This window comes from Cheilinus undulatus, linkage group 3 (assembly GCF_018320785.1).
Source record: "Cheilinus undulatus linkage group 3, ASM1832078v1, whole genome shotgun sequence".
In the NCBI taxonomy this organism is placed as follows: domain Eukaryota; kingdom Metazoa; phylum Chordata; class Actinopteri; order Labriformes; family Labridae; genus Cheilinus; species Cheilinus undulatus.
The window spans coordinates 2,919,238-2,935,970 of NC_054867.1; the positions used below are offsets into that span (position 1 = coordinate 2,919,238).

Below are 16,733 nucleotides of genomic sequence, written 5' to 3' on the forward strand. Positions count from 1 at the left end.
TATCGTTGATGATTTAAGATCTCCTTGTTCAGTCATAAAATCTGAAAAAGGAGTCAAAATATTTAGATAAAAAGTCAGGAATGTGGGAAAATAAATTGATTTGTGTTTTAATTTTTTTGTATTTTTAACTTTGCATCTCACAATAAGGACTCAAACCTGGGATTTCAGCTTTTTATTTTGTATTTTGAGCATTTGAACTCATAATTTTGAATTCTAATATAATATTTTGAGCTTTTAGATTCGTAGTTTAAAATTTTAAGTCTTTTGACATTTTCAACTATTTTGTATTTTATCTCATATTTTCAACTCCTGACTTTGATTTCATAATCCCATTGTTTGACCTTTTAGACTTAAAGTTTAAAATTTTGAATCATATTTTGACTTTAATTTCGTGATTACAATTTAATTTCATATTTTGACCTTTTAAACTCATAATTTTGACTATCTAATAAGATTGCCTTTAAAAGCATAATTTTTTTAAATTTAAATTTCATGCTTTGACCTTTCTGAACGAATAGATTTACTTTTCTCAGATTATGAGACTTTAACCTCAAAATCATTTATCATCGATGCAAAGTTTTTTTATTGTTTTGTTTTTTTTTCATATTTTATTACTGGTGGAATGAGGTTGATAGTTTATAGTTAAAAAGGTGACCCTGTTAAGCCCTCAGGTTAGACCTGAATCCAGAATCCTGCTGTGATTGAATTTGACACTCCTGGTGTAGACTATACATATTAAATCACACAGCCTTTCTGAGGCTAAGGTTTCAAAGTTAGACTCACTAAACAGACTCAGTGTTTTACGTCTCATAAAGGTTTTTACACTCAGGCATTACTCACCAATTATCAGGGTTTCCTGATACTACAGTACATTTTTATCCTCAGTAATATACACACAGTACCCCATCATAACAAAATGAAAACAGAATTTTGGAAACTTTTGCAAAAGAAAAAAAAATGACATAAGTATTCAGACCCTTTACAATAACTCTGTAATTGTAGCTCAGGTTCCTCCATGTCTCTGGTCTTTGCTGAGATGTCTCTACACCTTGACTGGAGTCCACCTGTGCTAAATTAACCTGATTGGACATGATCTGGATGGCCTCACACACATGGAAGCCAAGAAGGCGTTCCTCACTGAGGAGAGTCTTCATCTCTCCACTCCTCCATAAAGTCCAGATCAGTGGAGGGCTGCAGTGATCTTCTGGAACTCTGTCCCATCTCCACACAGGATCTCTGGAGCTCAGTCAGAGGCCTTTCAGACCAGCAGGCCTCCGTGCCGGTTCTTGAACCTAATTTTGGACCAGCCAGCGTGTTCAAAGTAGAAAAAGAACTGGTTCAGATCCTGAAAAGTTGGTTCTCAGGTGGAGCCAAAAAATTGTTGGTTCTTCCTCAGAACTGTGACATCATCAGTAGGCGTGTCATATTGTAGGTTGTGAAGACGAGTGGAAAAGGGAGAAAAAGTGGTCTGCTGAGGAGACAGAATGTTTGGTTGTGATCTAGACGTCGAGAGAATTCCAGGTGATGCTGGAGAGTAGAACAAGGAACAGTAAGTTATATGCAGAAGAGACGGAGAAGGCTGGGTTCACCCGAACGCCAAACCAAATAATTCATAAACTCAAGAAACCGCCTGAGTAACCTCCTCCCACTTTGGTTCTGCTTAAACTGGTGTGAATGTAGGTTGGTTCACTAGAAAGCACAAAGGGTCAGAGACTACGGAACGGGGCCAGAGCCAGAACCCTGTCTGTCTGAAAGCACTACCTGAGTGGCCATCAGATTCTTGGTCTCCCTTCATATTAAAGCTCTTCTCCCCTGATTGGCTGGGTGACCAGCTCTAGAAGAGTCCTGGTTGGTCCAGACTTCTTCCATGTGAGAATTCTGGAGGCCGCTGTGCTCTTTGAACCCTCAGTCCAGCAGAAATGTTTATGTAGTCTTCTCCAGAACTGTTCCTGTCAACAATCCTGTCTCTGAGCGCTGCAGCTCCTCTGACCTTTGACCCTTGTTTTTTGCTCTGATATCTCTGTCAGCTGTGAGGCCTTCTATAGAGAGGCATGAGCCTTTAGGGTCATGTCCAATCAGGTTAATTTAGCACAGTTGGACTCCAGTCAGGGTGTAGAAACATCTCAGCAAAGACCAGAGACATGGAGAAAAAAAGAGACTGAGAGGATGACAAGGAGTGAAAGAGAGATCTCAGATAAATAAGCTTAAAATAACTTGATATTTAGAATTATTATCACTATTAGGCAATTAGAATTATTGTTATTAAACACTACGAAAGTTTGGCAGAAACGCCAAGAGAGAGCGAACCAACTTGCAGCTGACTTACTTCACTAAGTAAGTGTCCTGGAAACGACTTTAAAATTAAAGTCTGTCAAACCAGGGGCAGCTTAAAGTGGGCCTTGAAAAAGGTTACACTCTTACTTTGAAAAGTACATCAGAAGAGTCATCATTTATAAATTTCAGGACTGGGAAGGGTTGACAAACTGTGCAGGATGCTTACTCAGTGCCGTCTTTCCATCTTCAGCTCACACAGCTCTGATTCCTGCTAACTCATGGTGTTAGCGATCATTCTCTGTCTCCACAGTAAACTATGCTCACGTTTCATTCATGGCTGAAAAATCAAACTGTTCACGTTTTTATCTAAATATGAGCACATTTAACACAAAACTGCTGTCAGTTCACAGACTGAGCTGCTGCAGACAGCCGCTCAGCTGTCACTGGGATACTGCATTTACATGACACAGTATCCTGTTTTCTTTTGGAGTTCTCCAGGTAGCAAAACTGGGTTTCTCAAAACCGGGATACTGTAATATGCTGGTTTCTGAACATGTATACATGCACAAGGAGAAACCGGGGTACTCAATTCCATGTAATGCAGTCAGGACAAGGTGCTGTTGATAGCAGGAATCACTCACTTAAGATCTGCCTCATGCTACAGAGCGTCTGCCTCGAGTGTCATGCCGGTGTATCTGTGAAGGTGCAGCCTCACCTGGAGCATGAATGTTTTCATGCAGGACACACAGAATCTGCATGCACAGTGATCAGCTGTCTGATGATGATACCAGACAAACTTTACCGACCATCAGTTGAGGAAACAAGGTTTGGTTTCCATCAAACAACAAAGTTGTGCTTTAAGTAATATGATTAACTCCACATGCCTGATGATGTGACTACTGCGCATGCACACATCACGACTGTGATCAAAAACCAATAAACTTTTCAGCCTAATATTAAACACAAATTTCTGTTAAATTCAGTCTTCACTGATGTTATTTACAGAGTAAGAGCATATGTTTTTGTTTTGCTTCACCTATAAAAAGCTATGTACTATCTGAGCACCTGTAAAGCTTGGTTTGTCTGATGTCTGCAGGCATTTTGTGCGCACTCTAGTGGCGGCAGACAGCGATACAACTTTCTGTACAAATCTCCTGTAAAATATCAGACGTGCATCTCCTCATCCATTCTCTCTCACTGGCAGAATAAAAGCAAAACATTCACCTTCAAAATATCAACGTGAGAGACACTCACTCACTGCTGCTGTGGGTCACTGAGAGTGGAATAAAAAGGGTCATCAGGAGACCTGTGCGGGTGATTGACAGTTGAGTAGGCGGGGCTTTGGTCCTTCACAGTAGAGTATGTGGCTTCATCCTCTTCACTGGAGCCGCTTTTAAGAGTGATGTTGGAGTAATACGGGGAGGCAGAGGGCATTGTGGGAAGGTTTGCAGTGGCATAGATGGATTTAAAAGCATTTCCTGAGTCAGGCTGCTGGGGGCGCTCCTGGATCTCCTCATAGGCTCGTTCCTTTCAGAGGAGAATCAAAAACAGAAACAGAAAAATGTAGTTTACAACATTTTCAACAGCCCAAACAACGCAGCAGTTGTCTGTCCATCGTTGTTAAGAAGTACAGTTCAAAAACCTTTATGTCTACCTCTGTCTGTTCTCCATTTGCTCTGTTTTTTGAATGTTTGAATCCTGAATAGAAAACAAAAACAAAGAGAAGGGAGAGAAGAAGAATAAAACATGGTTATAAGAAAGATCAGCATTTTCACAACACTAATTGTGGAGCGCTGCCTCCATCTGATTAGAGTTTACTGTAACTGTTCAATTCCACATGATTTAAGGACTTCCCCAGCCTCAGCCTCTCCATTTATAATTGTGAATAGTGAAATCATCCATGTAATGAAATGCCTGTAGACTACTTTATAAAGTGCCTTTTGTTTGTGTTCATGTGTTTAATGTGGTGAAGAAATCTCTTACTGCTGTAGACAAAGATCACAACAAGCAGGAGCACCAGCACGACCACACAGGCGACCACAGAGAGGATCATGGGAGACAGAGAGACACCTAGAAGACATCAGATGTCATGACAGCCTGTTACCTGGTAAAACTTATCTGGAGTGATCTATAAACAACCACAGTTCCAAAAAAGTTGGGTCACTGTGTAAACTGTCACTGAAAACAGAAGTCAGTGATTGTCAGATCTCATAAACCCAGATTTGATTCACAATAGGACAGAAACAACATATCAGATGTTAAACTGAGACATTTGAACATTTCATGATAAATATTAGCTCATTCTGAATTTGATGGAAGCAACACATCTCAAAAAAGTAGGGACAGAGCAACAAAAGGCTGGATAAGTAAATGTTACTAATGAAGGACAGCTGGAGGAGCACCTTAATGCTAATGAGGTTAATTATCAACATTTCAGTAACATGACTGGGTATAAAAGGAGCATTTTAGAGAGGCAGAGTCTCTCAGAAGTAAAGATGGGCAGAGGTTCACCAATCTGAGAAAAAATGAGTCTAACAATTGTGGAACAATTTCAGAAAAATGTTCCTAACCATGAAAATGTTCGGACTTTGAATCTCCCTCCATCTACAGTCCATAATATCATCAACAGATTCAGAGAGTCTGGAGAAATCTCTGAGAGCAAGGGACAAGGCTGAAGGGGCCCTCAGGGGCCACTGCATTAGAAACAGGCATGATTCTGTAGTGAAAACACTGCATGGGCTCAGGAACATTCCAGAAATCATCACCTGTCAACACAGTTGGCCGTGCCATCCACCAATGACTGTTAAAGCTGGATGATGGAGAGAAGAAGCCATATGTGAACAGGATCCAGAAACAACGCCGTCTTCTCTGGACCAAAGCTCATTTAACATGGACTGAGGAAACATGGAAAACTGTTCTGTGGTCAGAGGAAACCACAGACGCCGTGTCCTGTGGACTAAAGAGGAGAGGGAGCATCCAGCTTGTTCTCCTGGCTCAGGTCTAAAGCCTGCATCTCTGATGGTATGGGGTTGCATTAGTGCCTAAGGCGTGGGCAGCTCTAACATCTGGAAAGGAACTATCAATGCTGGAAAGTAGAGAGAGCTTTTAGAGCAACATATGCTCCCATCCAGACAACGTCTCTGTCAGGGAAAGTCCTGAACTGGTCTGCCTGCAGTCCAGACCTTTCACCAACAGAAAACATTTGAAGCATCAGAAAAGGAAAAATCAAGCAAAGAAAACCCAGGACTATTGAGCAGCTAGAATCCTACATCAGACAAGAATGGGACAACATTCCTCTCCCAAAACTCCATCAGCTGGTCTCCTCACTTCCAGACGTTTACAGACTGTTGTTAAAGATGAGGGGATGCTACACATTAGTAAACATCCCTGTCCCTACTTTTGTGAGATGTGTTACCCAATTTTTTGGAAACTGGGATGCATTTAAAAAACAAACTTAAATATACAGCGCTTAAGAAATGTATTAGACCACCTGTCATATCTGTCTCAGAGACCATCCAGCATCATGAAGTGCTTTAATGCAGACTCTTTCATTTTCAGTGAGCTCTCCACGTTTTACCATCTTGAACAGGAATGAGGAATTTCAAACTGAGTTCACCTTTTATTCCCAAGTTTGAGCTGGCTCACTGGGCTTCTCTGAGAAGTCAGAAATGAATCAAGCATAACATTCAACCACTAAAACTCATTTATCTGTTCAGGAATGACAGTAAATAACTATAATTTAACATATTCATCAAGAAATATTAATGTGCTTTACTATTTTTTCAGTTTTTTGTAAATCAGTAAATTTGAAAATTCATGGATAACAATAATAATTCAATTTTAGCATTAAAAATATCATTTGGGTTAAAGAGCTTCTACATATTGGTGTATTAACCATTGCAGAAACATCAAAAATGATTTTGGTAATTACCAATGCTGTTAATTTAGGGCAGCTGTGGCATAAACCTTACTTTGGTTAGGGTTAGGGTGGTCTAATACATTTGTTAAGCACTGTATATAGAAAGCATGTTTTCTCATAATGGAATTCAAAAGGTGTAGCTTCGATATATTCTAGATTCATCACACACATTGTGAAATATTCCATGACGTTTAAAATTTAATCTCCATGGTAACGCTTTACAGCTCACAAAAGTCAAAAATCCAGTATGTGCCACACTATAGCCCTAGTAAAAACACATTCTACTGCTATCAACCTCTTTGATTTTCATTTTATACCATGTTTTTGTGAAGCTTTGAAGTATTTGTAAAATGATAAATAAACAAAGCATATTCAAAGTTTTTTCTCACTTTCACTGGGATCAGTAGCATTAGTCCTGGTTGTAGAACTTGATGGGATAACAGAGGGCATCGGTGCATCTGTAGGCAATGAAAGATGAAGAAGGAAGCTTAAAAGACTGTCAAAGAACAAAATACCTAAAAAAATGAACATAGAGTGCTATGAAAAAGTGTTTTCTCCCTCCTTGATTTCTCATTTGCAGATTTGTCCCGCTTAAACGTTTCATATCATCAAATAATTTTTTTTTTGTTTCATTTATTACAAACAGAAATATAGCGAGTATACATACATAAATCTCATATCTCACAATTCATATTTCCCACAAGAAAAAATAGACAAAACAATTGCAAATAAAATGCAAAGATAAAATAAAACAGAAAAAACACATCATACAAAATCACAAAATTACACTGACACACAAACAACAAGAACACAAGTAATACTGTCAGACCCCTCTGTTATTGTAGTCCTTGATCGTAGATTAGTGTAAATTACTTTTAAAGTCAAACTTCATATGAGAATGCCATATTTTGGTAAAGTCTGAGGATCTGCCTTTGCTTTTGTAATAGATTCTATCCATGACGAGGTAGCTTGAAAGTTCATTCCACCATTGGACAATTGATGGCGTTTTAGATGTTTTCCAGTTTAAGGCTATACCTTTCCTTGCAGCTAACAAGGCAAGATCTATATATCTACATTCATAATTATTCCATTTGTCAGACATATTAGTTCCCAAAAGACATAAACGCGGTGATAGGGTAACAGTTACACGTAAGCACTGAGATATTAATTTAATAACAGATTCCTAAAATGATGACAGTAAGTCACATGACCAGAACATGTGAAAAAAAGTACCTTTGTGTTTCTTACAACGTCAGCAAAGAAATGATATCTCACTGTTCATTTTATTTAATTTCTCTGGAGTGTAATAAACCCTGTGCATTATCTTAAATTGTGCTAGTTTGTGTCTTAAATTATAAGAGCATTTATGAACTTTCCTACAGATGGCAGACCAGTCTTCCTGCTTGAGTTCCATACAAAGTGTTCCCATTTCTTTCTCAAATAGTCTGTATTTACCATTGAACTCTCTGCAAGTGACTCATAAATTCTTGAAATTACTTTATTCTTAATCTCCTCACTATTATTTAAAATAAGATCAATTTTTGACGGCCTGGGTTCTTTCAAAGAACCTTGCTCAGTATTTACTACATCCCTAATTTGAAAAAATCTAAATGTATGTGAAGAAGGAATTCCATACTTCTGCTGAAGCTCAGCAAAAGACAAAAAAGTCCCATTTTCAAATAAATGTAAAATTTCCTTTATGCCTTTATCGTACCATAATTTGAATGTATCATCTTTACAACATGAAATGCTTGGATTTTTCCATAGTGGAGCATGAGGTGACAGAGTATTTGTATGGCCTATTATTTTATGTGACAGTTTCCAAATCTGAAGGCTGTTTAATACAACAGGGTTTGTAGTGACTTTAACCACGGCTTTGATAGCAATATATGGTAAGTGCTCCAAGTTAAATGGATAAATGTCCAACGGTTCTATTCTTTTCCATGAACATGAGATGTTGGAAAACCAGGACTTAATTTGTGTAAGATAAGCTGATAAAAAGGAATAATAAAAGTTGGGAAGCTTCAGGCCAGCAGAGTCGTATGGCAAATGCAGAACTTGTAACCGAACTCTAGGAGGTTTGTTATTCCAAATGAAGGATGATATCACACTCTGTATTTTTGGAAAAAATGATTGTGGTGGGATGATTGGAAGGTTTTGAAATACATATAGAAACTTTGGCAAGATAGACATCTTAATTATGTTGACTCTCCCCATAAGGGAAATGGGTAATTGACCTTTTCTTTTTAAATCCTCTGATGTTTGGTTATTTAATGGTAGGTAATTCAAACTAAATATGTCTTCCACTTGTCTAGGGATAAAAATGCCCAGATATTTCATACATTTATTAGACCAATTCCACTCAAATTTACTTTTCAACAGACTGATATCAAAATTAGAAATCAACATTATCTGGGTTTTTCCCCAATTGACTTTATAGCCTGATAACTTCCCAAAGATTTTAAAGAGGGTTAACATAGCTGGTATTGAATTCAGAGGGTCATAAAGATATAACAATATGTCATCGGCATACAATGATATGAGATGCTCCTCCTTTCCAATTGTTACACCTTTAATATTTTCATTGGATCTGATCAAGGCAGCTAAAGGCTCAATACTGATAGCAAACAGTGCAGGTGACAGTGGGCAACCCTGTCTCGTGCCTCTTGAAAGCAAGAAGGGTTCAGAATAATTGGTATTAGTGCTAACAGTAGCCATAGGTGATTTATAAAGAATCTGTACCCAATGACAAAACTTTGGTCCAAAATTAAATCTATTAAGGGCAGCAAAAAGAAAGTTCCATTCAACCCTATCAAAAGCCTTCTCTGCATCAACGGAGAGAACCACATTTGGAGAGTTGAGATCAACAGTATGATGAAGAATGTCAGAGTATCTACGTAAATTATCAGTTGGTGTGCGACCCTTGACGAAGCCATTTTGATCTGGATGAATAAGATGATGCAGAACTTTATCAAGCCGTAATGCAAGGACCTTAGCAAAATTTTATAATCTACATTTAGAATTGAAATTGGTCTATAAGAAGAGCATTGAAGAGGATCTTTGTCCTTTTTGTGAAGAAGGACTATAGAAGCCAAATATAAAGACTAGGGAAGATATCCTGTACTAAAACATGAATTGATCATGGAGAGAAAGGGAGGTAACATATATTTAGCAAAATGTCTGTAAAACTCAATGGGCAAACCATCTAAGCCTGGAGCTTTGCCTTTTTTAAGAGTAGCCATTGCAAGTCTGCAGATCTTCTAAGGAAATATCTCTTTCTAAAGCAAGGCTGTCTTCCTCAGACAAGGTAGGTAAAGTGACGTTATCTAAGAAAAATTTACATATGTCTGGCTTATATTGAGAAGTAGATGTATAAAGTTCACTGTAGTATGACTTAAATGCATCACTTATTTGAAGGGGATCCATAATAATACCTCTGTCTTGTTTTTTAATTTTAAGAATAGTTCTATCTTCTGATTCCTTTTTAATGTGCATAGCTACTAATGTGCCTGCCACTTCACCTTGTTCCACATAAGATAATGTAGTGAGAATCTATCCAGAACAACTAAAGGTGAAACCACAATCTAAGGCTGTTGATATCACACCCTCTATGGAGGAAAGATAATGATACAAGGGAGGAGAGATCCTTTCTCCTTCCTAAACCTACACCTTCAGATTATCCTTCAGGAATGTCACTGAAAGGGGGGGGGTTCTCTTTCCCTCATGGCTGACAACTTATCAAGGAACCACGTTTGAAAAACAAGAGTTTCTCAGGCAGTAGGACTCTCAAACTGCCATTTTGATGAAAGACAGCTCCCAACAGAGATAAACACCTTAAAATCTGAATCTTTCGATTGGTCGACCAAATGGTGAACCTCCTTAGACTAAATCCTGTCTTCCTGAAAGCTGTAAGAAACTCTGCACCACGCCTCATAAATCTAAGGACTCTGTCTTCCTGCTGAGCCGTGGCATAAAGCAGGCGCACGTCGTAAATTCCTGGTGTTATCTCGACCACATGAAGCTGCAAGGATTGAAGTATCAAAAAAAAAAAAAAAAAACTGTCTTAAATGTTATGTTTCCAACAGGACATGTCCATATTTGGTTGAGTCTGTTTACAAGGAACAGAATAAAATGTCATATTAATCTCTGGCATCTTCCCTTACTGAATTATGGTTTTATGATCTAATTTAGTTGTATTTCTCCAAGTTGACGAACAGAGACTGAAAATCGTCCATGGATCAACATTGCCACCTTGTGGTCAAGTTCCGTCACACCCAAATGCAGAAACATTTTTTAATGTATAATTGTGCGTATAAACAATTAACTGTGTTTCTAATGTTTGTGTGATAGTTTATTGATAGTATTCTAGAGTTTTATAACCATGTTGTGTTATCTCTACATTATCCGATTAACTTGATGATCTGGTGGAGAGTGGATTATTGATCTTTAGGGTTGATCTAGGATACAGACCCCTCCTCCTTCCTTTTAAAGAGAAGCCATGCTGAACACGAGTTCAGTGTGGAGTTCAGTGTGGAGTTCAGTTTGGAGTTCGGTGCAGAGTTTGGTGTGCAGTTCGGAGAAAGTGCTGCAGAGTGAGTTGGGTTCAGATCAGAAAGCGGTCAGGTCTGGACAGTCCAAGAAGATGCTCACTGAGGAGAGCTCTGTTGAGTCTCCTTGGGCCTCCTAGGCCCATTCTTGATCCAGGCGTTGTGCCAAGTCTGATAAACAATCAGACTTAGAATTTTTCTTATCCAGTACAAGATTTTTCCTAACCTTTTTATAGCTTGGCGCTACATTTTTGTAACGCAGAGTTTTTGTTTTTCCTTGTTATCACACAATCGACTTCACTGTGAGCCAGCAGTCACGTGGTGTCGATGCGTTTGAGTTTATCTGATATTTTTAATTGGGCGATCAAGAGCTGTTTTTTTGGAACGAGAGACAATCCTTCCCAGAGTCCGTGGACAAGAGTCTGTACAGCCGTCCCTACAGTCTGAGCAACCCATCGGCGCCGCAGCAGCCCAGCTTGAACCCATTCGGGTCGGACCAGAGTTGGCACACGGTAGCTTCGGGCGTTCAGAACTTGCCAGGCACCTTCCTCTGGGCCCCTCCAGAAGGGTCCCTTCCTCCTCGCCTTCGTCGAACGGCTGGTATGATCCAATTCATCTCTCTGGTGCTGATGTCTCCAACAGTTCCATTAAATTAGTTCAGATCTATTTTTCTTCCAAATTCACCCTCCAAATTCTACACCGTTGCTTAAATTTTTCCGTTAGGATTATTAAAATTATACACCCTCACCGACTAAGTTAGCATCCTTTCTCTTTACCATATTTAATCATGTTCTGTTTATTCATTTACATTATTTATTCATATAACCTGTGATTTATGTCTGTTATTTTGTGATTTTATAATAAATCTTCAAAAGACAGTCGTAGTTCGGGAATTCATTCTATTAAGCAGAGAAATAGAGTCAACGTTATGAGAATTCATTGCTTTAGGAATGAGATTGATTTACAGTTAATGTTCTTGTTAATTAATTAAAGGTGTTGATTAATTAATAATTGCAATATTTTATTGGTTATTAAATAACCACGAATAAGAATAGCTACCCCTCCTGAACTAGAAGTGAAGGAGGAGTAGTACGCTTTTCCAAACCACCTAGATTTAAGCTGATCATGGGCAGATGGAAGGAGATGAGACTCTTGTAAATAAGCTATATCTATTTTGTTTTCTTCAAGATATAACAAGATTTTTCTTTTTTTGCAGCATTCCCCAAACCTTTAACATTCCAACTTATAAATTTAAATATAGGCATTATATGAAATAATATGAAATAAGTAATATAGGGCCTGAGATGTAATACAAAAACGAAAAACAAGACATACATAAACAACCCTTCCTCCCAACACCCACCTCGCTAACCTTAGATTCTCCCTGAGCATGTCCCCCTCTAACCAATGAAAGAGGTGCAGCATAGTGGGCAGCCTGCCCCCCCCCCTTCTGATATGACAGAATCATTATACATTTGATCATATCCTTTATTTTTCAATGAAATCCTAATCAATAGGTATAGTCCAACTTACTCATTTAAGTCCTACATGCCACCAGGTCATTGATAAAGATGAAGAAAAAAAAGGGATGAGGAAAGGACCATAAAAAAATTTAAAGAATAATTAAAAAACAAACAAACAAACAAACAAACAAAGACCCAGCAACATAAAGATGATGTTATATAAAGAGAGATCTGCTTCCTGTCCAACCACCTGAGGTAACAAATCATAAGCACTCTTAAATACAAAAAGGGGGGAACCGAGAAAATTCTTCTATCAAAGTTTTGAATAATAAATAAATGCTGACAATGACAGTAACCTACGTAACAGAAGAATGATAATCAGTCTTGATTTTTTTCTTTCATTTTAATCTCGCAGATCTTTGAGTGAAGGCTTGATTACCTGGTCGTAGTAAGTCTTGGCCTCTATAGCATCAATAAATGTCACTGTGGAGCCCTGATGGGTAACTATCAGCTTGCAAGGGTGCAGGAGACCATACTTGACCCTCACATCTTTCAGCAGATTTTTGATGTCTTTGAATGCAGCTCTCTTCTTCAGCAAGTCCGCTGAGAGGTCTGGGGAAATGTGTATTCTCTTCCCCTGAAACTTTAAATTACCAGCCACTTCCCCAGCGAGTTTCATGATGGTCCTCTAAGTTTCCAGGCTGAACAGCCTGGCAATTAAGCTCCTTGAGCGTGACGTAGATTGGGGACCGGTGTGGTGTGCACTATTCACCCATGGATGTAGCCCGAGTTTATCAGCACCAAACAATTCCTTCAAAAGGTTATTCACAAAGGCCGTGGGCTGTCCATCTTCAACACCGTTAGGGATCCCGATAATCCGAATATTAAATTTACAACTGTGGTCCACAATTTGTTGGATCTTTTCCCGCAGAGATATTTTCAGAGGATAATTCGGCATACTTTGTTTCCAAATCAGCCAACCGGCAATCATTGTGGGTTACAGCCTCCTCCACCTCCCGTAGTTTGGACAAAGTATCCTTTAACAATTGTTGAACAGAGTCAATTGACTGTTTTATCGGCTGCAATTTTAAATCAAATGCCGTACCGATCTCCTCTCAGATAACCTCTCTGATAACTGCAGTGAGCTCCACACGGTCCATAACTGAGTTAGTGACAGAGTTGCTTCGCAAATTGCAGTCTTTCCCAGACATTATACTCTTAGATTGCATTGAAGTCGACAGCGTTCAGATCAGGACATTGTAGGCCAGTCTTGATCAAAATGTGAATCAAACAAACATTTCAGAGGAGGGAGCGACCAAGACGTGTTCACTCATGCCACCGGAACAGGAAGTCCCCTATCATCAAATAAATTTTAATACCAAACAAAGCTAACCTGAATAGAAAAGTCAGTTTTAAATGATGGTGTCAATTATTAAGGAGAAAACAGCCATCCAAACTTACCTGGCCCTATGTGAAAAAGTCACCAACCACCTTGTTAAATCATGAATTAACTGTGATCAACCACATCTTTTGAGAGCTGAGTTTAGTTTCAGCATCCACACCCAGACCTGATTACTGCCAGACTTGTAGAATGAATAAATCCCTTAACTAGAACCTGTCTGACAAACAGAAGTAGGCTAAAAGATCTCCAACACATCATGGAACCATCTAAAGAAATTCAAGAACAGATGAGGAGTCACTGACACCTATCACTCTGAAAGGCTTTGAGACTCCAGCAAACCACAGTGAGAGCCATTATCCACAAATGGAGAAAACTGTGAACAGTGGTGAACCTTCCCAGGAGTGACCGGCCTCCCAAAATGACTCCTAGAGTGCATGGACGACTTATCCAGGAGGTCCCAGAACAGCCCAGAACCACATCTAAAGACCTGCAGGCCTCACTGACTCATTTCATGTCAGAGGTCATGACTCAACAATCAGAAAGAGACTGGGCAACAATGGCATCATGGGAGAGTTCCAAGACCAAAACCACTGCTGACAAAAAGAACACAAAGGCTCGTCTCACATTTGACTAAAAACATCCTGATGATCCCCAAGACTTCTGGGAAAATATTCTGAGGACTGACCAGACAGAAGAGGAACTTTCTGGAAGGTGTGCTTCCCCTTCATCTGGAGTCAAACAAACACAGCGTTTCATCAGGAGAACATCAGACCAACAGTCAGGCATGGTGGTGGTAGTGTGATGGTCTGGACCAGGACCTGGACCACTACAACCATGAATTCTGCTCTCTTAGCAGAAAATCCTGAAGGAGAATGTCCGGCCATCAGTTCATGACCTCAAGTTCAAGCACACTTGGGTTATGGAGCAGGACAACGACCCCAAACACACCAGCAAGTCCACCTCTGAATGGACTAAAAAAACTAAAACCTGGGTTTTGAAGTGGTCTAGTCAAAGTCTGGACCTAAATCTAACCCTAAACAGACCGTGCATGCTGGAAGACCCTCCATCGTCGCTGTATTAAAAGAGTGGGACAAAATTCTTCCACTTTGATGTGAAAGACTCAGAAACAGTTGTTGCTGCCAAGGATGGAACAACCAGTTATTAGACTGAGGGCTTAATGACTTTTCCACATAGGCACAGGTAGGTTTGGATGGATTTTTCCTTAATAAATGAAATCATCTTTTGAAAACAGACTTTTGTATTTAGTCAGGTTATATTTTTTATTTTTTGATATTACAATAAGTTTGTTGCTCTGAAACGTTTGGGTGTGACTCTTTGTAGCTCTGTAGATAGCTGACTGATTTTGGTAGTTAGTTAAAATCTGTTTAGGCTGTAATGTGAGACACAAAGACATGCTGGAGATCATCTTTGTTATTTTTTAACTCCACATCTTGCATACAGCTGATGCTTAATGTCAGGATGGTGTCTTCCTCCTCTTAACCCTTTGTCTACAGTCTCGAGGATTCATGCATTAGACATTTGGTACTATTAGAGTTCATGGTGATAAATAGGATTACATCCATTTGGTTAAAGAATGTGAGCACTCACCTACAGTAATCCGTAATCTCTTGGAATAAATGATGCCGTGGTTTCTCCTTTCTGCTCCACACCAGTATGTCCCAGCATCCTCTGGTTTAATGTCCTTCACACTGATGTCAATTTTTAACTTGTTTCCATCCACCTCTATGGAAACCCTACGACTGCTTTCAAGAACTTTACATGTAGAGGGATCCTCCCCTTTGCAGATGAATTTCTTTCCAGGAATGTTTTGTTCAAACTCGCAGCTGTGCTTACAGGACTCCCCAACACGTAGAGAAAACTTTTCAGTACGGATATCTGGAGAGAGATTGAAAGAAAGATAAAATTGAGTTAAAAGACTGGAAATATGGCTTGAAGTAATAAAAATGCATGCATTAATACACATAAAATTCTGACAGAAAACAAACAGCCAAAGGATCTTAAAAACCTGTTTACATAAAGGTTATTTTGCTGACTTTGTTGGTTTATGCCACAGCTGCCCTTAATTAACAGCATTGGTAATTACCAAAATCATTTTTGATGTTTCTGCAATGGTTAGTACACCAATATGTAGAAGCTCTTTAACCCAAATGATATTTTTAAAGCTAAAATATAATTATTATTGTTATCCATGAATTTTCAAACTTACTGATTTAAAAAAAACTGAAAAATAGTAAAGCACATTATTATTTCTTGATTAATATGTCAAATTGTAGTTATTTACTTGTATTCTGAACAGAAAAACTAGTTTCAGTGGTTGAATGTTATGCTTGATTCATTTCTGACTTCTCAGAGAAGCCCTGTGAGCTGGCTCAAATTTGGGTGAATTCAGTTTGAAATTCCTCATTCCTGTTCAAAATGGTAAAATGTGGAGAGCTCACTGAAAATGAAAGAGTCTGCATTAGAGCCTTGCCTCCACATGACTATTCCTGAATGTTCATGGCTGTGTTCAACCACCTTCAGGTCCAGTGGGGGTCCCCCGGTCTCTGGCACCTTGATTTTGGGGGTTGTGGGCTGAAAAGGTTGAGAATCACTGCTTTGGAGAGTAACTAAACCCAACCTTTCAGCTGGGGTTCATCTAGCCTGGAGTTTAAATAAATGCTTTTAGAACCTCATGAACACGGCTGGGAAGGCGTCCACTTCCTCCTTCCTACCGTCCCTTATCAGCCACTACATTTTGATTTGATTATTAACCAGAATATCAGAACCAGAACACCTACTGAGAAAAACACGATCTATTCATGGTCCTACATTACCCACAATCCTACAGTGTTATAGTGACGTCTCTGATTAGCCGAACCCGCCTTAAGATCTGAAAGTTTTGCGTTCAATGTGGGACTGCGGCTCAACGCGAACGTAAGCGTTGTTTTCAACCAACCAATGAGGAAAAACATGGTCTAGTCACGATTGCAGTCAACACCACTACATTACCCACAATCCTAGAGTGTCTCAGTGACATCTCTGATTGGTTGATCGTGCTATTAAGTGCGCAACTTAGGCGTTTAATCCGACACTACCACTAGAAGTGAATCTAATGGTTGTTTTCAGTA

At 39.1% G+C, this 16,733-nt stretch overlaps 1 protein-coding gene across 4 annotated transcripts in view; it reads right to left on the minus strand.

Annotated features, from left to right (window-relative positions):
• LOC121505130 overlaps positions 1-16,733 on the minus strand; it is a 95,777-nt gene that overhangs the window by 45,015 nt on the left and 34,029 nt on the right. For 2 of the 4 annotated variants that reach the window (XM_041780241.1, XM_041780232.1), the window contains exon 6: positions 3,529-3,801. In XM_041780241.1, coding sequence (XP_041636175.1) covers positions 3,529-3,801 — 273 coding nt within the window. Of the gene's footprint in view, positions 1-333; positions 1,528-3,528; positions 3,802-16,733 lie in introns of those variants that run through there. The other 2 variants (XM_041780250.1, XR_005991543.1) reach the window with 2 other exon arrangements.